Consider the following 23,067-nt stretch of genomic DNA (forward strand, 5'->3'; position numbering starts at 1 on the left):
TTCACTTGATTTTTTTTTAAAATTAAGTGTGTGCCCCATTACAGCGTAGAGAGAGAGAGAGTTGTGGTTGAGTTTGTGGTTGGATAGTGACTCTAGCATTTTCCTTATTTAAACATGAATGTCAATGTATACATCATTACAAGTTATCCACTAAAAGAGAGTTACATTTAGATTTTTTTTCCCGATATGAGGTAGTGTCACACTCCTTCATAATTATTTTAAATTAGTGGGATTTTTTTAAGATTCATTTCACCTAAATCAGCTACTACATAACTCTCCTATTTTATTCGGTCTTGAGATGGCAATAAAATAGTAAAATACTCAAGAACGAAGCCAGCGAATTAAGTTACCAATGCGGTGAACAAAATTAGTCGTCGTTTTTTTAAGGCATATAAAATTTGTTTCCCTTGTACGCGTGGCTTTTTTTTCCTCTTTATGGCCTGTTTGGAAGATCACTAATAGAGAAGAAAAGTGAAAGAAAAAATTGAGTTTAACCTTGTTTAGGAATTTTATGAGGAGTGCAGAGGAGAAAAATGAGGGAAAATTTTATACTAAAATCTTACACCCCAAATTGGGAGGTAAAAGAGCAGAAGGAAATTTTAACAAGTTCCCTTCATTTTGTTTCCTTTCCTTGGTGAGCTCCCAAATACAGCATAAGGGAATGGAAGGCTATGTAGCACGTACACGGATCCGACACGGCCATCCGACACGCCGACACGAGGCAAATCCTAAAAAATACATAGGATACGTGTGTTCGACACGTGTGTCTGACACGGACATGACACGACACGGCTTCATGTATGCGTGTCCGTGCTTCATAGATGGAAGGAAAGGAAGATTAAAGTTTTCCTTCCCTTCCCTTCCCCTCATTTACCGCCAATTTGGAGGGTAAGATTTTAGCGTAAAATTTTTCTAACTTCCCCTCCTCTACCCTCCTAATAAAACTCACAAACAATGTTAAATCTAAATTTCCCTCCCCCTTCCATCCTCTACCCTCCACCCAAACATAGTATTAAAGTTAGGCGACCATTCAACCACAACCACTGGTCCACTGCTTCCATCATCGGTTATTTTAAGGGAGGGGGGAAAAAGGAAGAGTGAGTGAGTGATCATGACGATGTTTATGTCTTCTTTCTCTTCACTGAAAGTATCCACCACCGCTGGCTTTTCAATCTCCGTTCAACGGCGGAGATGCATTCCTCATCGTCGTCGAAGCTTAAGTCAAGCCCTCTCACTTACTCTTTTCCATCATTGGTCATTTTTATTTTGCATATGTATGTAGCCAAATCAGTTTGCTTTTTCTTTTCTCAAGAAAGAATCTCAAGCGCTGGCTAGCAGTGTCATAGCGTGAAAGAAGGTTCAAATTCACAAAAACCCCTTGAACTTTGGGGGGTTTCTGCAGACAACCCGGAAGAAATTTATAGGTCAAAGAATGACTTCTTGAAGTTTCAAAGTTATACCAAATTCCTATGGACTACCGGAATGTCTCGCACACATTGTTAACGTGTAAAATAATTAAGTTAAAAAATGTGACTCGATTGTTGTGTCTTTTTCTTCCGCATGAACGCTCTCCATTCAAAATTTTCATCTCAAGTTTTTTATTCGTCATGATTCTAAATTATTACATGTTAACCTCATTCATGAGATTTTGTAATGATTTAGGAGTTAAGTAAAAAAGTGTGTAGAATAAACTTCAAGTTAAGTAAGTATTAATGTGAATTTTGTACTTTACATGCATTTGTGCTATTAATAAAAAGCAGAGGTTGAGGCAACAGGGAATGTATTTGGAGATTATTTTCAAGTTGCAACTTACGGGGAGTCTCATGGAGGAGGAATTGGTTGTATCATCAGTGGCTGCCCACCAAGGATCCTCCTCTCTGAAGCTGATATGCAAGCTGAGCTTGATAGAAGGTAAATGAACACAATATTTTTATCATGAATTAATTTGCGCATAGACCCCTGTAGCATCCCTATTATTCGCTTACGGCCCCTGTAGTTTCATTGTTGCGAATAGACTTCCTAGGTTAATTTTTTTCTCGCCCTGTTATCTTTGGTGAAATTTTGGCAGATATTGCCTAGTGAGTTTATTTGAGGGAAGAAGAGTAAATAAAATTTTAACCCACAGAATAAATATGCAACGATGAAATTACATGGATGGTAAATGCAAAACAGTTACATAGGGTCTATACGCAATTAACCTATTTTACCAATCCAAATTTAAATTTTTTTCTCTGCAGCTTGCAATTTCGTGCCTTTGGATTTGATGTACCACACATCAACTAGCTAGAGCCTAGGGATAAGAACCCCTATGACTCTGAAATGTTTTAAATAAGTATCAAAGAACAAAATAATTGATCACATAATACATGGTTAAAACACCTACAGAGCTGATTCATGATTTTATTTCTAAATATTTGGGTAGATCAAATCCAATTGTGGAAATTTCCTTCGTTACATCTACAAAAACAAACAAGTAAAAAAAGGAATATTATATGTAAAAGTGCTAAATTTTGCTTATTTAATCAAAGATTTCTTTTTTTTTTTTTTTTACTTTCCCCCCCTTCGATGCTAGGAGGCCAGGTCAGAGCAGAATGACTAGTCCAAGGAAGGAGACCGATAAATGCCAAATCCTTTCTGGAATTTCTGAAGGTAGGATAATTCTAGTTTCCTCATTAAGTTTGGAGTAATGCATTTTTCTGTTACCAGTGAGTGTGAATTGGCATCATTCAATCAAGCAAATTGATTCATTCTTAAATATTTACTCCAGGAATGACTACAGGGACTCCTATTCATGTTTTTGTACCAAACACAGCTCAAAGAGGACAAGTTAGTACCCCAAAAAAACTATGACTAATTCATCATATTGAGATCAATACTGGTTTGCACTTTGTACTTTGAGAGTCTTATGGGAAAAAAATAGAAATATTAAAAATCTTCTTAACGCTCAATACAAATGAGCAGGGGTAGGGGATATTTACCGTATTTTTACTTTTACTCTTAGAAGTAGATAAGTATCTTTGTTTATTTATGCTTCATTTTACGGTGTAACACTAGTATATATCACATTAATATCAATTCAAAATTCAGTTTCGCTATCATGCTATTTGTCGATTTGGCTTTTTTTACTCAGTGCACCTATTAAGAAAACTGATAATATTGTAGTTAACGTTGCAATGAGATCTAGAGATAGACCTGAAAGAACTTAATTAGAAGCAATTAAGAAGAATGATAATGGTTAACTTAAAAGAGGAGATGACCCATAATAAAACGAAATGGAAGAGTAAAATTCATGTAGCCGACCACAAACATTTGGGATAAAAGCTCTGTTGTTGTTATTGTTGTTGCTATCAATTTTTGGCTTATACCCCTTCTGATTCTTGATGCTATTTTCGATGAACCTTTGCAGGACTACACTGAAATGTCAAAAGCATATAGGCCTTCTCATGCAGATGCAACGTATGATTTTAAATATGGTTTGAGATCAGTAGAGGTATGTTCAATTCCTTTACCAGCAAATAGCTTTTACTTGAATTATTAATCTTACGGTTATTTAAGTAAGATGGAAATTGGCATTATAATGCAGGGAGGAGGAAGATCGTCTGCGAGAGAAACCATAGGAAGAGTAGCAGCTGGTGCTGTTGCAAAGAAAATTCTGCAGATAAAGTCAGGAACTGAAGTGAGACAATTAAGTGAATATATACTTGTAATCGAATATATTACATTCTATTGTTTTAGACAGTAAAAGTATCAAAAGTGCCAACATAGTTGATATATGCCAAAAGGTAAACAAATTATCAACTTTTGGACATGAAGCTATAAAAAGATCGAACAAGCAAACATTTTTTTTTGAGAAACCCATGAATTTCATTTTCAAAAATTTGCGCGACAACGCCTCTGTTCAATCTTGTTTTATATAATAGGTCTATCTCAGTATGCTATGTGTATAACAATTTATGGATACATGTGGAAACCCATGAATTTCATTTTCCAAAATTTGCACGACAATGCCTCTGTTCAATCTTGTTTTATATAATAGGTCTATCTCAGTATGCTATGTGTATAACTATTTATTGATACTTATCAGATCCTGGCATATGTTTCTCAAGTGCATAAAGTTGTACTTCCTGAAGGAATGGTGGATAATGAAACCGTAACCTATGATCAGGTATCCAAATGCATGCATCCTCTAAAACCTGTAAGGGCTTTAGTTTCTTCTTTTATTTCTGGTAAGAATAATTTCTATTGATATCGTCCAGGTAGAAAGTAATATGGTTCGGTGCCCAAATGCCGAGTATGCTCAGAAGATGATCGATGCTGTTGATGCTGTTCGTGTACAAGGAGACTCAGTGGGTGGTGTTGTTACTTGCATTGCAAGAAATGTCCCGCGGGTGAGGATTACAAACACAAGCTCCGAACTACACTATAAGATTTAGATACTTCACCTCATAAACTATGTTATCAGCACTAACACCTTTTGAAGTTCAAACAACATTGTTTCTCACATTTGGTTGAGATGTCATACGGTAATGATGAGAAAATAATAAACACGCTATGAGTTGAGAGAAAAAGTAGGATTGTGTGCGTAAATGCTAATAAAGTAATTTAAGGAGCTATATATAAATGTCTAGACCACCGTAATACAAGGGATGTATCTTTCAATTTTACAGTAGAATATATCTAGAGAATGGATAGTTCATGGTGAATGTGCAAGCTATAATTTGTAATGTTTGTTACTGTAAACCGTAGAATAACATAACTAAGGTTCACAAACCTAATAGATCCAAGTCATTTAACAAGTTGATTATTTTATTGTATGGTCAATATATGCACTAGTACTATTACAAATTAGCAACAGGAATATGCTACAAAATTTGAAACCATGATGTGTATTGTTACAAATTTTCATGTTTTCAGATATTACCGTTATATCTGACTCCACTTATTTTCTAATTAACTTTATTAATATAAATCGTGCAATTGTCATGTTGGCATATATTATATCAGGGGCTTGGTTCTCCAGTGTTTGATAAGCTTGAAGCTAATCTGGCAAAGGCTGTCTTATCACTTCCTGCAAGCATAGGATTTGAATTCGGCAGTGGATTTGCAGGTAAAACAAATTAAGGCGCATAAATGAGAACATACTTATATTTAAAGATCAAATATATCAAGAATTTAATCATTATGACTGGTAGCTGATGCCAATCTCTGTAGGTACATTTTTGATGGGGAGTGAGCATAATGATGAGTTCTACACTGACCCAAGTGGAAGCATTCGAACCAGAACAAACCGTTCAGGGGGCATTCAGGTCGAATTCTATTAAGAATTAATGTTAGTTTGATATATATTTTTACTTCACATATTTCAAAATGAGTTCAAACCTCATCATTATGAAATTTCAAATACCTGTATTTGCTCCCTCATTCCGTCTTTCAATATGATCTCCGTGTTAAGAATTAACGTTAGGTTGAATACATTGCAGTTCGCAACATACAATTTAATTTTTGGTGAAGTCTTTTTCTGTTTTCGGATTTTGTATTAAATTCGTTAAGATGAAAGATTTGGTTTCTCTTATCCCTCATTATTGGATATTTCTGGCTTAATTCTACGTTTAAACTCTTTTCCTCTAAAATTTGGTTTTCTTTTTGTAGGGAGGTATATCTAATGGGGAAATCATACACATGAGAGTAGCTTTTAAGCCAACCCCTACAATTTGTGTAAGCTTATTTTTTATGCACAATATGATTCCTCCATTATCAAATAGTTTTCTTATAGATAGTAATTCAATTATAGATAAGAAAGCGAATTCACCACTGGGGTATCTTTATATTATAATTTTAATCTTCAGAACTGAATTTGACAATCGATTGATTTTTATTTTTATTTTGTTACAGAAGAAGCAGAAAACAGTGACCAGGGATGGTCATGAGACTGAACTTATAGTAAGGGGCCGTCATGATCCCTGTGTTGCCCCAAGAGGTTGATCTCCAATTCCAAATAATTTGCTTTCCAATCAATTTTTTTGTTAATTAGTTTGATTAGTTTTAATTGATATCAACTTACTATTTATGATGCAGCTGTTCCAGTGGTAGAATCAATGGTAGCATTAGTTTTGGTGGATCAATTGATGGCGCATTTAGCTCAATGTGAGATGCTGCCAATAAATCCTGACCTCCAACAACATGTTAGTGTACCCTCAAATGGATCATTATCAATGTCTCAGGTTGCTTAGGGTTGGTTAATTTTGTTTTATGAGTGACAATGAATAAGAATAAACTTCTACCTGTAAGTTGAACATTCTTCTTGTGGACGGAAACCTAAGATGTCTTATGCAGTTAGTCTTCTTCTAAATCCACTTTAAATATGTCTAGTTGGATTTGAATCTAAATAGCTAAAACTATATTGGAATGTTTTTACTACAGTAAAGCTTTGTCGTAGTGATGGTTGATTAATCGTTTCTAGTGATATTGCTTATCAAATACAATTGATTGACCTCTGAAAAGAACATGGATATTAGAAGCCAAAACAAATTAGTAAGCATACAGTAAGTCAACTTTTATGCAATCCTGATTACACATTCATGGGGCTTATTCAAACAAACAATCTAAAATTCTGGGTGGAACACAACCCAAAAAAGTCAAGTCAAAGCATGAGCGCGTCCTTCATGCAATCAACCCCAAAGAATGTGTAGGTACAATATAAAAGGAGAAATGCCCCTCGAGGAAAAATTTCCCCCTCATTTTTGCTGCCACAAAAAGGAAAAAAAAAGGTTTTCGATAGAATAACAGCAGAAAGGAACGTATTGCCCTAAAGAAAAGACACCGAATATTACTCAAAGAAAGATGGGTAGAGCTCTGGGCGATTTTTGGTGCATGATACCCCTTCTTGCTGTACAGAGATAGAATCTCTTATGCTCGTGTTTGTACAGAGATACAAGCAAAATTTGAGCCACCACAATCTCTAAAAATTAAAGGTCCTAGTGGCAGAGAATTTGACTAGAGGGTGGAACATGAGTGGCTACCTCCTAGGTGTACTCATTTGTAAGGTATTTGGGCATAAACTTGATAAATGCATTTAAAAGAAAGGCACTGAAAAGGCCTGGGTTCCTAAGGTCTTGCCTGTGGGAATTGGTGCTGACGTAGCCAACAATGTAGATAAGAGCCCACCTCTTGAGGATTCTACTGATTGGTAACATGTTAGGAGTAGGAATTTTTTTGTGTCTAAATCTATTGAGGGGAGGTCTGATTCTCATGTGAGTCACAGTCCTCCTGTGACTTCTGGGGTTGTTATTAATAATGTTTTGACACCTCTTTCTGTCCATGATGATAATGGGATTTATATATTTGTTGATCTCTCTCAAAAAGCTGCGTATAATAAGAAAAAGTGCCCACATTCTTCCATCTAACTCAAATGTCAGGGGTAGATGAATGTAAAGGGCAGAAGTAGTTCATCCCAACCTGGATGAAAGCTTTTGGATGCTGGAATATTAAAGGCCTTAACCACCCTAATAAGCGGAAAGAGGTTAAGAATTTTCTTAATGTACATAATATTTCTCTTTTTGATCTTTTAGAAACAAAAATATAATCTACTCTTGCTTTTGTTGTTGCCAATAAGTGTGCTCCTAACTGGAGTTTCTTGCATAATTTTGATAATGATGTGCATGGTAGAATTATGGTACTCTGGGATGCTTCAATCATAAATGTTCAACGCCTGCTTATTAACTCTCAGCTGATCCATTGTCTTGTTGAGGATAGGAGCACCTCATCTTCTTTCCTTGCTTCATTCATTTATGGTTACAATCAAGTCAACCAAAGAACCAGCCTTTTGGAAAAATCTTAGGTCCATTGGATCTTCTGCCATGGGTTGTGCTAGGTGATTTTAACTGTCTCTTTGATATTGAGGAGAGAATCCAAGGGAGAAGTGTCTCTAGAAATGAGCTCCTGGAACTGCAAGGATTTATCAGTGATGCTAAACTGATAGATATGAAGTTTAAAGGGTGTTTCCATACTTGATCTAACAAACAGGTGTTTTGCAAACTTGATAGAGTCTTGGTTAATGATTCCTGGCTTGATTTCTTTTCATACTCCTGTTAATATGAGATCATCTTTTAAATACTTTAACTTTTGGAGTGAGCACCCCAAATTTAAAGGGGTTGTTTGTTATGCTTGGAGGAAGCAGATACAAGGTTCACCTATGTTTAGAGTTGTGCATAAACTAAAGTTAGTTAAAGCTCAGCTAAAAAGCTTCGATGCTCAATTCTTTGGAGGGATCTCTGGTAGAGTCAAAAAAGGCTAGAGAGGCCTTATTTCAGGCTCAGATTGATATCTATAATGATCCAACAAATGCTAGTTTGATTGCACATGAAAGTGATGTTATGGAACAATTTCTCCTAATTCTCAAACATGAATCTATGTTTCTCCAACAAAAAGCTAGAGTGAATTAGCTAAACCTTGGTGATAGCAATTTTGCTTTCTTCCATGCCTCTATCAAGCAAAAAAGAATGAGGAATTATATTCTATCTATTTCTAACTCTTAGGGGGTCCAGCTTACAAAGCGGTAGGATATTCAGGAAGAATTGGTGAGTATGCTATGGTAATATTCTGTGTATGGATACCCCTTGCCAACCTCCTCTGATGTCAATATTGTCAAGAGGCCCTCTTATCAATGGTGCCAACGCATTAAGTTTTGTAGGCCAGTTTTTTACAACTGAAATCAAAGTTGCCATGTTTCAAATCAATGTGAAAAAAAGTCCAGGACGTGATGGATTCACTTCAAAATTCTATAAGGACTCTTGAGATATAATTGGAGCTGATATTGTCTATGTAGTTGGTGACTTCTTCAGGTATGGCATAATGCTTAAATCTTTGAACTCTACATCTATTGCTCTTGTCCCTAAGTCTCGTTGTCCCAATAATGCATCTCATTATAGACCTATTACATGTTGCAATATTATGCACAAATGTATTTCAAATGTGCTAACTAATAGACTCAAAAGAGTGATGACCTATCTTGTGAGTGAAAACCAAGGGGCCTTTATTAAAAATAGAAGCATTGTTCATAATGTTCTGATGGCCCACGAACTGGTTCACATGTATGGGAGAAAGAACATTTCTCCTAGGTGTACCTTAAAATTTGATCTGCGAAGAGCGTATGACTCTGTCAATTGACAATTTATTGCTGATGTGATTTAGGGTCTGAAATTTCCTCTTAAATTCATCAATTGGATCATGGAGCGTGTGAAAACTGTATCTTACACCATTTTGGTAAATGGCCAACCTAGTAAATTATTCCAGGGAAAAAAGGCATAAGACAAGGGGATCTTATCTCCACCTACCTTTTTATCATTGTGATGAAGTATCTCAGTAGGAGCTTATCTGACTTGGGGGAAGTGAAAGATTTTCATTTTCATTCTAAATGTAGGAAAAATAAGATCACCCACCTTTGCTTTACTGATGACATGATGCTATTTTGTAAAGGGGATATAAGCCCTATTGAGCAACCTTCTTTAAGACTCTCTCACTTCTCTCAAGTATTTGGGCTCTGTGTAAACTTGTCTAAGAATCAAGTGTTTTTGGAAGGGTATCTAGTATTATCAGAAATCTGATCTTGCAACACTTGGACTTCGCTGAAGGGGTTCTCCTCGTAAAATACTTGGACATTCCTCTTTCATCCAAAGGGCTCCCTCTACTGATTGTGCTTTACTGATTGAGAGAATTCTCTCTAAAGTTAAAAGCTGGACTTAAAGTTAAACGCTGGACTGCCAGTATACTAGCAGATTGCAACTTATGAATCTATCATTTATAGTATGCATGCTTATTTGGGGAGCATATTCCTCTTGCCTAAGGGGGTAATACATGTAGTGGAACAATTGTGCACGGATTACTTATGAACTGGGTCTTATTTTCAACACATCAAAGCAAAAGAGGCCTGGACTCAGGTATGCAAAACTAAAACTCGTGGGGCACTTGGTCTTCAGCATTTATTTTCTTTGAATAAATATTTGGTTGTGAATACTCTCTGGGTGAGATGGGTGCATGATTACTATATCATAGAGAGTTCTTTGTGGGATATATTGATATAAAACCTCATTTCCCTTGGGTTTTTAAGAGAATTTTTAAGCTGAGACGTTGTTATGTATATCTTATAGCAGTGGTTATTTATATTGGACCGGGCCTAACCCAGAGTTTAGCTCCTCTGCAACGTATCAAGTAATCCTAGGTGAAATTGAGAAAAAACAGTGGGCTCATGTTGTGTGTGGAATGGATACTCTATTCCTAAAACATATTTTTGCAGCTTGGTTGGCCTGTCATGATAGATTGCCTACAAAAATCAGGTTGCAACATATTAGGGTGCTAGAAGATAAACTCATGTGCTCTATGTGGTGTGATTATTGAAAGCAGAGACCATTTATTCTTTCAGTGTAGCTTCAGTCTACAACTGTGGGGGCTGGTGATAGCTTTTCTGCAGGAAACTAAGCCTCCCTATAGGTGGCAAGACATCTTACCTTGGGCGATCTCAGCTTGAAAGGGGAGCAACTGCATCAGGGGAATCAAGAGGGCTACGGTTGCTGCATGCGTATATCACACTTGGAATGCTAGAAATATGCTGATTTTGCAGAAAAAATTGTTTTGCTTAGAAGAAATATATTAGCAAGTCGTTTTTGAAGTTAAAATTCAATGTGCTAAAGTGGTGAGGATGAAAAATACTGCTACTAATAGGAAGTGGTGCAAGACAATGTGTATTTACCCTGTTTTTGAGTCTGTAAAGAGTTTATGATACTGTCTGTTTTCAGTCTGTACATGGCACATAAAGATACACTTGCATAAGTTTTTTTTTTCTTTTTTTCTTTATGGTTCTTTGTTTGTTTTCCTCTTTTACTAAGTTTTGAGTCCTGTCCTATGTTATGTGAAGGACTCTGAGTCAGTGTTATCAGTTATCAATGTGCAATGCAGTACGCAAGGTCTCTTCACACGTACATGCGCAAGGTGCAATATGATGCTCGTGCCTAAGTGAAGCGAGGCACACAACAGACACATAGTTCTTCAAGATGGTTATCAAACGTGAAAGAGCATGTTTTTATATATTCACATAAAAATATGTCAAGATAAATAGTATCTACTATGGAAATCACAAAATAAGGTCTCAATCTCTTATGCTAACACATCCAACGTAGAGCGAAGTTCATAAAATCAAAAGTCAAATCAAGACTAATATTGAAGCGAACTTATGGTCCTCAATTGAGCTACTATATCGGCCTAACGGTTTTATGTTGCTTTTTGGGATATGAGTCGTCGAGTATAAAGGCCCGATTGAAATGTTAAAGAACAATAGTATATAATGCAGCATGCACCCTACGTGAAGCATAGGTCACTTGTGATGCGCAAAAGGCGTTGTTGCATCAGATGCAGGGCGTTTCACTCCGCATCGTAGGGCGTATAAGGCGCAATGAGGCGCGCGCCTTTGAAAACAGTGCTCTGAGTGTACAGAGAGTATGTTCTCCTTCTTTGCTACATTTTGGTAATGGAAAATCTGCTTTCTTACCTAAAAACAGCATAAAGGAATGCTTCATATAAAACTGACTAATTCAGAGCAGCAATATAAAGAATATAGAATAATGGAGGAATGTTAAGGCGGAACAAAGAGGTATTCCTCATCTGCACTGAACATGACCTCTATTTGAACTTCTAAATTCACATGCTAGTTTGACAACAAAATTTTCAAATGTAACAAATATGTTTGGGCTAATTCACAGGTATTTCTGGTAAATTGAAACTTACATCAACTTACAAATTGGATACCCTTCACGGGAGTCTACAAAAGGAAAAAAATTTAGAACATATGTTCCTCTTAGTGCAGATCCTCTTCAATCTTCTGTAAATAACCCAGCATTAACTCCAGACTTTTATCATCTGAAATAGATTAGGAAAAACTTTAGCTAGCTTTTACCAACACGAAACTGTAAACAGACTTCTGAAATTTTGCTAGTTTATATAAGACCAACAGTTCAGATGTGAAGAGTGAAATAGGGCAGCCACAGCAATTAACTTCAAAATTATGTTGCCCTTTTACCAACTGAATAATATTAGGGTCAGTTGTGGATAGACCCCTTTACCATCGCCCAATTGCAAATAGGCTCCTTGTAGTTCTATTCTCGTGGGTAGATCTACTGTTTTATCGCCCAATTGCGGATAAACACCCCGAGTGAATATTCTTTTGACTCATACACTCAGGAGATCAAAAGAAAATATTTGCCTTTCTTTGAGGATAAACAAATAAAAAAAATTCACACGGAGGACTATCTGCAACAATAGAACTACGATGGTCAATCCACAATTGGACCACAGTACAAGAGGGCTCTCTGCAATTAACCCATATTTTCAGACCAGATCTCTTTGTTCAGCAATTATTTAAAAGAAAAGGCAGAGATGATAAAAAGAAACATACCAAGCCTGGGGACAGTGTGGCCCTTGGGGTGGCGGATAATAGTAGGATCGACAAATTCTTCTACAAGGGCTTCTCCGTGCTTCCTTAAAAAATCATTGTCACCTAAAACCAGAAAGAGTAGATTTATTGATCAATAAAATGATGATTAACGGCAGACATGTATGTTGATCCAAAAGACAGAAGGTACAAGAAGATAATTTTCAATTTCTATGTTGGAACGATATAAAAGTTCAGGTGATGCAGTTGAACATCCTAATTTATCATGAAAGTTTGAGGCCTTTGGGCATTGTTATTGTTAGAGCATGGTAAGTATGACTGTTAACCATCAATCCTTTCTACTTAATTCCACGTGATAATGCAAATCAACATATTGGATAAGATTGTGTATAGAGATAAAAAATATAAGCTTGCACAGAATTATCTTAATATAAAGAAAAAGGCAACTTTCAAATATTTTGCTCAAATGACCAAATAATAATAATTAGATGGTCTGATTAGAACTCTGAATTGATAGTGAAAGTTTCCCGATTGTTATTGGTAAGGACTATGTATACCCACAAATGAAAACAAGAGTAACCATAATAGAGCACTGTGAAGATATACTCGTAGATTTTTCTCATTCACACGAAGTCAGTCACTCACTTCTAATTCCATGAACTTAAAACATTTCTAGGTTAACATTGCAAGTCATTTAAATTGACATGTAGCCATAAACTACACATGATGCATTGCTAAAGTTGAAGGACAATAAGTGGATTGGAAAACAGGAAAATTAGAAATTGACAGTCTCACCTATAATAAATGAACCTTAAATACTTTGATCACATTGCCACAGTGCAACTTCGACACATAAAATGCATATATCTATATTATGGCTAAATAGTAATGTAGAATTCATTCAATTATGTTAATAGCTAGCATATGTATCCATTAAGTCTGAAAGAATAGGTTTTGTTTTCTTTTCATATTTTTACTTCCAAGAGTTCATAAAGATCAAGGCTTTCTCCTTCTTTGCCTGCCAAATTTAATTTAACTGGGTCCTGCTTCGGTGAGGAAATAGGTTATCTGATCTATCAAAGATAATGAACATAGATGTCACTATTTTTTTATTTATGTGAATTGGTGGAGTTTGTTAATAAAGAAACATTAAGAATGTGAAATTAGACTTTCCCCTTATTTGATTGTTTAATATGTTTCTTGGACAAGAGTGATAGCATTTGCTTTCAAGGTCAGATCGGTATTATTGTTGCTGAAGAGTACCTTTTGCTATGCCATTTCGGGTTCGATGAAGAACTGATAAACCTGAAATTGAATCTTATTTTTGATGAGTTATGCAAATATTGACTTGCATTTTGGTATATGTTCTATTTTGGCAATTGATAACAATTTGTACTTGACCTAGAATATTATTTGCATCTTGAATATTTCTGTCTTGTTCCCTAGGTACATAACTATTCACTTGGTATCTGTAAAGTGTGATATTTTGCTTTGCCATATCTGATTCAAGAAAAGAGAAATGAATTAGTGCTTGCTTCTTTAAGTTTTAATTCTTTTTGCTGGCTTATGACTTAAACAATGGATACTTGATGAGGAGTGATGCAAAATGTCAGTTTGCATCTTGGTACATGTATTCCCCCGCGCCCCCAAGTACATTATTCTTCATTTAGTGTGTGAACAGTCAGGTACTTAAAAAGGAGGCAGTGGTATCTGATTTAAACCATTTGAACGTCTTTTAGTTTGTCAAATGATGGTTGGATATAGTATCCACGACATTGAAATGAGCTTTAATAAACGGGTTATTCGGGTTATATGGGTCGGGTAACCCGTTTAATAAACGGGTTGGATCGCATTGACCCATTTATTAAACAGGTTGGGTCGGGTCGGGTCACACTTACCCGACCCGTTTGCCACCCCTAGGTGGAGGGTGGGGTGGGGGGATTCATGTGAAAATCGTGCAAAGTTAAAGGGTTTTGTGATATTCCTATGTGAATATGGGTCAAAATCTCACTTCCTTGAATGATCAAGAAAAGATTAATCTGACTTTTCAAAAATGTTGTGCATTTGACTTAAATAAACAAGTAGCCAAATATAATGAGAGAAACAATGAAAATACCGATGAAATGGACCGAAGGGCATTTGATCTCCGACGAATAGGCTTTTTTGGCCACCTCCGGATTCTGAAACTTTGCTCCACCGATTATTATCAAGTATTTCATCTTCGGCACCTTTGTAAGCGCCAATCCCTATTTTACGTTAAAAAACCCAATAAAAACAATTATTAATTGCAAAAGGTAAGAGTAAATTGATAATGGCGTCTAGTTCCCAAAACAGAGGATCTTATTCATATCTATTTTTTCCATAAGAATAGAAATAAATCCCTTTTTCAAAGAATTTTCCGCTACTGACCTTTTCTTGAAGTCCGGGCAACGCCGCCGACAGAATTGCTCCCTGCTCATTTCATCCACACATTAATAAATAATAAAAATTCAATCAAGTACATTAAATTAATCAACTAATCAATGGAAAAATACCTGAGAGAAACCCATCAAACCATCAAAAGGACCCTCTTTAATCATCAGATCCTCAATGTACTGCAGGCACTCATCGAAATTCCTATACTCCAAAAACTCCTAAAAAAAGCCCCAAAACGTCGAATCAAATTTTTTCAAAACAAAAAAAAACAAGGAAAACGGGGTTTTTTCCCACCATTATTAGCCTCTTAAATAGTTAACCTTAGTCCTTTAGACCATTACAATTGATATTGGGTCCAAATTAATCCTCCCCAATATCAAGATATGAGTATTGGTCCTGGAGGACTTAACAGCAATTTCAAAGGAATAAGGGGCTAATTCAAAATATTAAAATCTTATTAAGGTACAAATAACCAGAAAATAAAAAAACAGGGGTACAGAGGTAATTAGGGCTACCTTGTCAAATTGGAACCACTCGTAGTACGGAGGGTCGAAGATGCCGTCAACGTCGGACTTCCCCTCGGCGGGAAACGGCGCATCGGCGAAGACAAGATCGAACCGGGCGGTGACCTGATCCGGCCACTTGCCGAGAATTTGCTTCTTCATAATCTCGCCGCTCGTTCGGAACCCGTGGAGGCAGAGGACTCTCGGCCTGCGTCCCGTCACCACCGGTGAGCTCTCCTTACGGTCCTCCGCCAGGCTCCCCATATTTTTTTTTTCAATTGGTTTATTGGGCTCCGTTAATGTGGGAAGATGTCCGAAGGTCGTTTTATAAGGAGAGGTGGGGGTTGGTGTTCTGGTGGGCCGCAGGAACCGTTTAGTAGAGTAAATATGAAAGGCACTTCCGTCACCGCGTTCGCGGGTGTTAATATTTGCACGTGGCTGGCACGGTGGAAACGTTGACGAGGATGGAGATCTCGGAATCAGGTATCCGTCACCAACAGCGGATATTAGTTCGCCATCCAAAATCTACGTGACTCGTTTCGATTTCGTGGAGTTTGATAGGAAACCAAAGATTTTTATTTTTACTAGTTGAGATGCACGTGCATGTATTGCACGTGGTTGGATATCATTATTATTTAAATTGATAAAAGTAGAATAAAAAAATTTTAAATTGATCTTCAACTCAATAATCTCTCTCTCAAATGAAATATTACCATTGTTTCCTTCAATCCAGATTGTGATCATGTGATCTACTATTTGTGAGTTATAAACACATTAATCTAGTACAATATCTATATTTATTAGTATCTTGAAGTCTTCAACGATGAGTTATCATTCAATTCGCAAAGGAATTCTGTATATGAATTTACTTGCAACATGTCTTTAAATTTTTTAGTTGTGGTTTGACTCATATTCACGTTAACTTTTAGCTATGATTTTACTCATATTTATATTATCAACTATTCTCAATCAATTTTATAGCTTATTTTCTATATTACAGAAGTAAAACTGAAAGTATAAAGAATTATTTTCTTGCGAAATTAGAACAGGAAGATTATGATATATTTCGTCATGTACTCTAAATATAATTTTTCTTCTTCTTTGGTGTAAGGTCTCTATCAAATCATCTTACCACAAACGATGTGAATTAAAAATGTTGTTATAACTCACTTACTTATGATAATTGTATTGTATATGGAACATATAACTCATTTAGAATATCCACATCTGCTAAGTGGGTTTTAATATTGTGTGAGCAACATGTTAGATGTTCGTATTCAAAATTTTTATCTCTATAAAAGATACAACAATTTAGGGTGCATAGCTTATATATAGTAAAGATTATATTGATCCATAAAGATTTTTTCCTAATAACGATATTACTACAACGATATTATTATTCAGTATTAAATCAATTTTATTATATAAGATTATATGGCCCTTTTAAAAAATTATAAAGTATATATATATATGGAAATCTCGATGATTATAATCAGTAGTTGGGTTTCACAAAATAGATTAACTTTACATTATAGTTTGCTATTTTTAGTATTGTTAGCAATGACATTACATTTCCTCTTTATCTTACTATTCACGCTTTTTTGTGTCAGTTCTCTCTTGCTAATTACTCAACTGGTTTATAATATTAGAGGTTAGAATATTCTCTTCTGTTTAAGTGTTGACATGATTTTCTTAAAAAATATATACACATAGTAGCAATAGCATATATTTCAGTTCAACTCAAACATTGGCTTAAAATTATTTAGAGTGAGGTCCTTTCTACGCGAGAATAGTGATATAGTGATTACACAATCCAAAAATCAAAGAAGAAATTCTACAAAGGAAAAGCAATTTAATATGTCAAATTAACAACTAATTTATAAAATACACATGAGCAGTGCAGATAGATATAGAAAGTAAGGTATATATCTTTATAAAAATTTTATAGTGAGTAACCGACTATAATCATCCTAATTTAAGCATAAATAACTATTATTTTAGTTACTAATTTGATACACGTAACTATGTAATAAATCTCAAGCAAAAAGTAGGAATTCAGATTGTATTATTTTATAGGTAAATAAATAAATGTTATTAGAGCTCATATTTATATTAAATTTAAAAGTAATAATTTAAATTATTAAGCGTCAAATATTAGCTAATGTGACAAAGTAAGGAAATCTATTGCCTATATACATATATAGTCAATCAATCAAATATATTATAATTTATGATGACCATAATCAAAATTATATGGTGGGTTCATATTAAATATAATGTATAAAAAATAGAACATTAAACTCAAAATCTTTTTAACCACTATACAGATTGTTTGAAATTTTTTGCATATATAAACTATATTCTAGGAATAGTGATGTGCACACTTAACTATAGCCTAATAATCTTAAGAACAACTTACTCTTCAATATAATCATTAATTAACTTATCTATGCATTACACTAAAAACATAATAAAAATTTAGAAAACTACAAAATAAACACTTTCAAAAGTTTTAAAAATTATTTAAAAAACCCTAAAATTTTGCAATACAAATACACAGAACTATTAAACATTACATTGAAATTAAGGAATTACAAAAAAATATTAAAAATTTTCAAACTTTGGAGGGGTAATTTGCAATGTACTAAACTTTAAGGGTGTTTTTGTAATTTTTAAATCTAATAGATTTTCAATTAGTTATGTTCTTTTTAAAAAAGTTAAGGATAATATTGACCATGAATATTTTTACTAAACCTATTATTTTAAAGGGTGTATGATATTTTTTACAAAATTTTAATTTATTGGAGGTTGTTAGTAATTTTGCATATTCATTTTAGTGTCTATAGGTTAGAAATTCTCATGGTTTCTTTTATAAATTATGAATTTTGAGGGTTTTTTGTAATTTTTTAAACTTATAGGCATTTTCTATACATTATAAATTGTTTAAAGACTATTTATAATTCTTATGCTTTAAAATTTACTAATGGGTTTGAAATTCTCAGGGTGTTTGTGTAAATTTTAAATTTTAAGAGTTTGTTTGTAATTTTTAAAACTTTAAGGGTGTTTTCTATAAATTATAAATTATATAGGGATATTTATAATTCCTAGATTTTCAATGTACTATTAAGTTGGAAATTATTAGGATTTTTGTAAATTTTACAATAATGAGGGTTGTATTTTATAAGTTGTAAAAAAAAATTCAGAGTGTTTATTTCAAATTTCATAAATTTTCGGGGGGTGTTTGTGTTATTTGTAAGTTTTTAGTGTGTTTATTGGTTTAAAATTCTCAAGGTATTTTTTATAAATTTTGAATTTTTAGGGGTTTTCAAAATTTATAAAATATTTTCTCCAAAGTCAAAAAAAACTTTCTGTTTCTAGCTAGCATATATTTTTCAGATTTTTCACTAAATTGAAGTTAGAAAACTATTTATAATTTTCAAGATGTTTTAATAAAAATTAAATTTGTAGGGGTGTTTTTGCAATTTAAAAAACTTAAAAATATATATTTATTAAGTCCAAAAACTTTTAAGTGCTAGGTAGATAGCATATGTTTTTTAGGTTTCTCTTCGAACTAAAATAGGTAAGTGATTTGAATTATATCAAACATATCTCTTTTATCCAATAACATGTTAAGTCGCATTATGAATATGATAAATCATTTAGTTATCAATTCATAGAAGATAGGATAATTAGAATAAATTAGGATTTTTCCACACAATTCCTTTCTCTGTGAAATTAGTATGAGAAATGGATTGTAGATATTTGGACTAAATAAAAAGCAATATCCCCAATAAATGCAATCTCAAGTTTCAATCCAGTTTTAAGCCAACTAGTATAATGCACGTGCATTGCACGTGAACATATTTTTTTTTCTTGATTTTTGATAATCAAAATTTTGCAAACTTCGTTCAAAACTAATAAGATAAAATTTTACAAACTTCGTTCAAAACTAATAAGATAAAAATTTGTGAACATATATGATAAAAGTAAAAGATAAGGGAAGAAATGTTTTAACATACCAATCCATTTTTATAATAGTATTAGATATTAGATAAAGATATTGACTATGATGTATTTGCTTAGAATGTGGGCGTCGCATGTGTTTAAATAAAATCATATCATAATTTTGCATAACGAATCCAAAACTACGGAAATATATATTCAAAGTCAAAAATGACCCTCAATTGCTTCGAATAAACAACATAACAGGTCAATTCTCTTCAAAAAAAAAGTTATATTTTATTTTTATTACGATGTACACAACAACATGGTGCTTTTCTAGTACTCCCAGTGGATGATACAAATTTCATTAAAAGTCCGCTTTAAAATGAGAGTGAACTATAATAAACCATTTTAAAATAAAGCAAATCACAACTAAGTAAAGTTTATGAAGCCTTTGTTTTCTTCGCGATGGGGTTCTTTCTTGGACGTTGAGTGTTCATATGGAGCCATGCTGTAGATTAATCTAAGGAAAGAACTTCAAGCACGTGAAAGGAAAATGACAACTGTAATACCACAACAAAGGGTATTGTATATAAACTAAAGGGGGAGAAAACGCAACGCATTAGTATGAACCTTGGCTGCCATTGCCATCTCAAAATTCTGGCAACCATCTTCCCTGCTTCCATTTTTTTTACAAGGTTCGTAGAATTTTTTACAAGATAGAATCAATTATTTAAATGCTAAAAAAACTTAGTCTTTTCAAATACTCCCATTAACACTCTAGAATTAGAGGATATCGAATACTTCGACTTTTCTTTTTGTCTCCGAACAATTTTTCAAAACAGCCCCATTTAATTTTTTTTTTATTTTTAAAATCGATCCTTTTTTTATTTACCAAAACCGACCCGTTTTTTGATTAGCAGCCTAATCACCCTCCTAAACAGTCGGGGTTGCCAACCCCGACTATTTAGGAGGATGTTAAACCATAATTAGAAACCTTAAACCCTAAAAATTTATGTCCTAAATAGTCGGGGTTGGCAACCCCGACTGTTTAGGAAGGTGATTAGGCTGCTAATCAAAAAAACGGGTCGGTTTTGGTAAATAAAAAAAATTGGGTCGATTTTAAAAATAAAAAATTTAAATGAGGTTGTTTTGAAAAAAATTTCTTTTGTCTCCACATCGGGAAGTCAACTACCTATCGGATTCAATCAATAGATGCATAAATGAAAAAGTTAAAATTCTTATAATTACAGATAAGTGTCAAAATCCAAGTTAAAGTGTTGCAAACATGGGTGTGTAGGGTCGAAAAATTGGGATTGATTGAATTTCTTATTTTAAGAAATAAGTTCGATCACTTAGTACGAAACCCTTACAATCACTCGCTCTATCTCTCGATTACAGATAAAGAGAAGATTAATTCAACTTCTCTTTTGTTTTACGTGGGTTCTTGGTGGCGAAAGGATGCTTCCATCGATGCTCGAGTCGAGATTGCCTCCCGTTGACGATCAAAACAAGATCACAAGAGTGACTTCTGCGGTTGATCGATGATCCCTGCGCAGTAGCTGAAGATCGAAGCTCTCAAGTCTCAGATCCAAAAGTCCAAAAATGCCAAAAGTATCCAAAAGTCCCCTCTTCGTAGCTGCTCATGGCCAATGGCTATTTATAGGTTTTGTAGCACGTAACGGATGTGCTAGAATTGTGGGTAGAGGGCGTAACTGCCTCCTACATTTCCGCCCACGCCGTTTACTAGGGCGTAACGTGCTCTTGAAGTTTAGCCCACGTGGTTGACTAAGTCTTTGGAGCCGTTATAGCTGGATTTTATGTGGAAAACGATTCTCGTCTTTGATTGAGACGAGGTTCGTTAGGTTGGACGAGCCTCGATACGCAGCGAAGTTCGTCTTACAAGGCAAGCTTTGCAGTATGCGAGCTTCTTCTGACAAACTTTGTCTTCACCGACTTCGTCTGACAAACTTCGTCTGACGAACTTCGTCTTCACTAACGAACATCGTCTTCGATAGCTAGGTCTAACTGCATAACAAATCTTGTGAATTTCCGAACCTCGTCTTCACTGATGAGCTTGAGTCTAATGATGAGCTTTGTCTTCACTGACGAGCCTCATCTTTAGACGATGAACTGTGAACCTCGTTTCCAATGACGAACTTCGCTTTTGATGTTAGGCTTCGCTGCGTGGCGAGCTTCAACTTTGATGTCGAACTTCACTGCTGTGACATCCCTGTGTCGACTCAAAAGGCTGTGTTAATTGGTTCCTCCTATCTAAGACGACTCGCCTAGAGTCCGCTCGACCCAGTCGACCAGTCAACTCGTCGTTTCTTCATGTCGACCCGAAAGGCGGTGTTAATCAGCTTCGTTGCCTTGTCGAGCCTCGCCTTTCTATGAGTTCAAATTTGAATTCCAATTGAACTTCGACGTCCATCTTGGCTGATGAGGTTCGTTATAATGAGTTGCGACCCTCGTCTGTCTCTTGGCAAAAAATTTTAAAGTGCCTACAGGGTGGCTGTGAGCTGGACCAGTTTAGGTGCATCACCCGACCTTCCTGATTCAAGATCGGGTTAGGTCTAACTTGGGCCCACGAGGGTTAGAGTGGGCCGGACCGCTTTTCTTATTCCGGTTCTCGGATCGGACCCAACGTAGCCTACAATCCACCTAGAGGCGAGCCGGGTCGGGCCTGGGCCATGGCCCATCAGCTGTGAGTCTACCCATCAGTTTTTTTTCAAAATTTTCATTTTTTCATTCTAAACTATATTAACTTTGTATTCTTTTTAAGCAAAGAAATATTTACTAACTATATTAACTTTGTATTCTTTTTTAGCAAAGAAATATTTACTGATGGGGGAAGTTAATATATAATTAAACTTTGTATTAAGAAAAAAAAATGAAAAAAATATAATTATAAATATTTACTTTTTACGCAAAAAAAATGAGCCTCAAACAATCAGATATTCCATCGAAGTTAATATAGTTTAGAATGAAAATTTTGAAAATACAAAGTGACTTCCCCTCGGTTTTAATTATATATTAACTTTGTATTCTACATGACTCAGAAGCCAACATGCTCTCTGCAACACTCTTCTATCACTTCCCGGATATTACAGAGATATCCTCTTCTGTACCGAAGTGACTTCCCCTCCAGTCCCTAGCCGACATTTTTTCAAGCGATGGATGACTCAGAAGTCAACGTGCTCTATGCAAACACTCTTCTATCACTTCCTGGATATTATAGGGACATCCTCTCCCATACTGAAGTGACTTACCATCCAGTCGCCAGCCGACATCAGTCAAGCGAGGGATGACTCAACTATCAGCATACACTTCGTCACTGCCTTCCTGTGCATGGCTGAAGTGACCAATACACCCCTCCTACCATAATATAAATAGGTAGAATCCTAACTTGGTAGGGGGCTGGTTGGTAAGAATTGAACTCTCTACACTTAGAGAAAAGTTCTCCCCTCCTCTCAGAAAAATACTTTACAATAAGAGAGGCAAGCTCACAAAGAGCTCCTCCTACTCTCTAAGCTCTTACACACAAGAGCATCCCCAGCGTTTAAGGACCTCACCGGTTCTTGGGAAATTCCCTTAAGCTCCACTCAAGCTCACCAGCTGATTTGACCGTCGGAGGTACCACGGAGGAACCGACCCCCGCTCCTCACGGGTTTTCTTCTGGTCTGTGCAGTATGATCAGATACCATAATTCAAGAACCAGACATAAAGTAGAGGAGAAGTCATCTCTCTCTCTCTCTCTCACCAATC

The 23,067-nt window shown here is 35.1% G+C and overlaps 2 protein-coding genes across 3 annotated transcripts; one reads left to right on the forward strand and one right to left on the reverse strand.

Annotated features, from left to right (window-relative positions):
* On the forward strand, positions 983-6,380 carry LOC109832817 (chorismate synthase 1, chloroplastic-like). 2 transcript variants are annotated; one of them, XM_020400260.1, is made up of 13 exons: positions 984-1,220; positions 1,761-1,911; positions 2,573-2,649; positions 2,768-2,826; positions 3,407-3,490; positions 3,584-3,676; positions 4,085-4,165; positions 4,257-4,388; positions 5,005-5,107; positions 5,212-5,306; positions 5,650-5,715; positions 5,893-5,977; positions 6,076-6,380. In XM_020400260.1, the coding sequence occupies exons 1-13, from the start codon at positions 1,112-1,114 to the stop codon at positions 6,228-6,230; spliced, it is 1,290 nt and encodes a 429-aa protein (XP_020255849.1). In that variant the 5' UTR covers positions 984-1,111; the 3' UTR covers positions 6,231-6,380. The 2 variants fall into 2 exon arrangements, with proteins under 2 accessions (XP_020255850.1, XP_020255849.1); XM_020400261.1 differs by lacking the exon at positions 5,650-5,715 and having other exon boundaries at positions 983-1,220.
* On the reverse strand, positions 11,643-15,649 carry LOC109832818 (esterase AGAP003155-like). The gene is made up of 6 exons (XM_020400262.1): positions 15,370-15,649; positions 14,974-15,072; positions 14,849-14,890; positions 14,556-14,685; positions 12,443-12,544; positions 11,643-11,907 (listed from the first exon to the last, which is right to left on the reverse strand). Exons 1-6 carry the CDS (start codon positions 15,619-15,621, stop codon positions 11,846-11,848), a joined length of 687 nt encoding a protein of 228 aa, XP_020255851.1. The 5' UTR covers positions 15,622-15,649; the 3' UTR covers positions 11,643-11,845.

This window comes from Asparagus officinalis, chromosome 3, assembly GCF_001876935.1.
Source record: "Asparagus officinalis chromosome 3, Aspof.V1, whole genome shotgun sequence".
Classification (NCBI taxonomy): Eukaryota; Viridiplantae; Streptophyta; class Magnoliopsida; order Asparagales; family Asparagaceae; genus Asparagus; species Asparagus officinalis.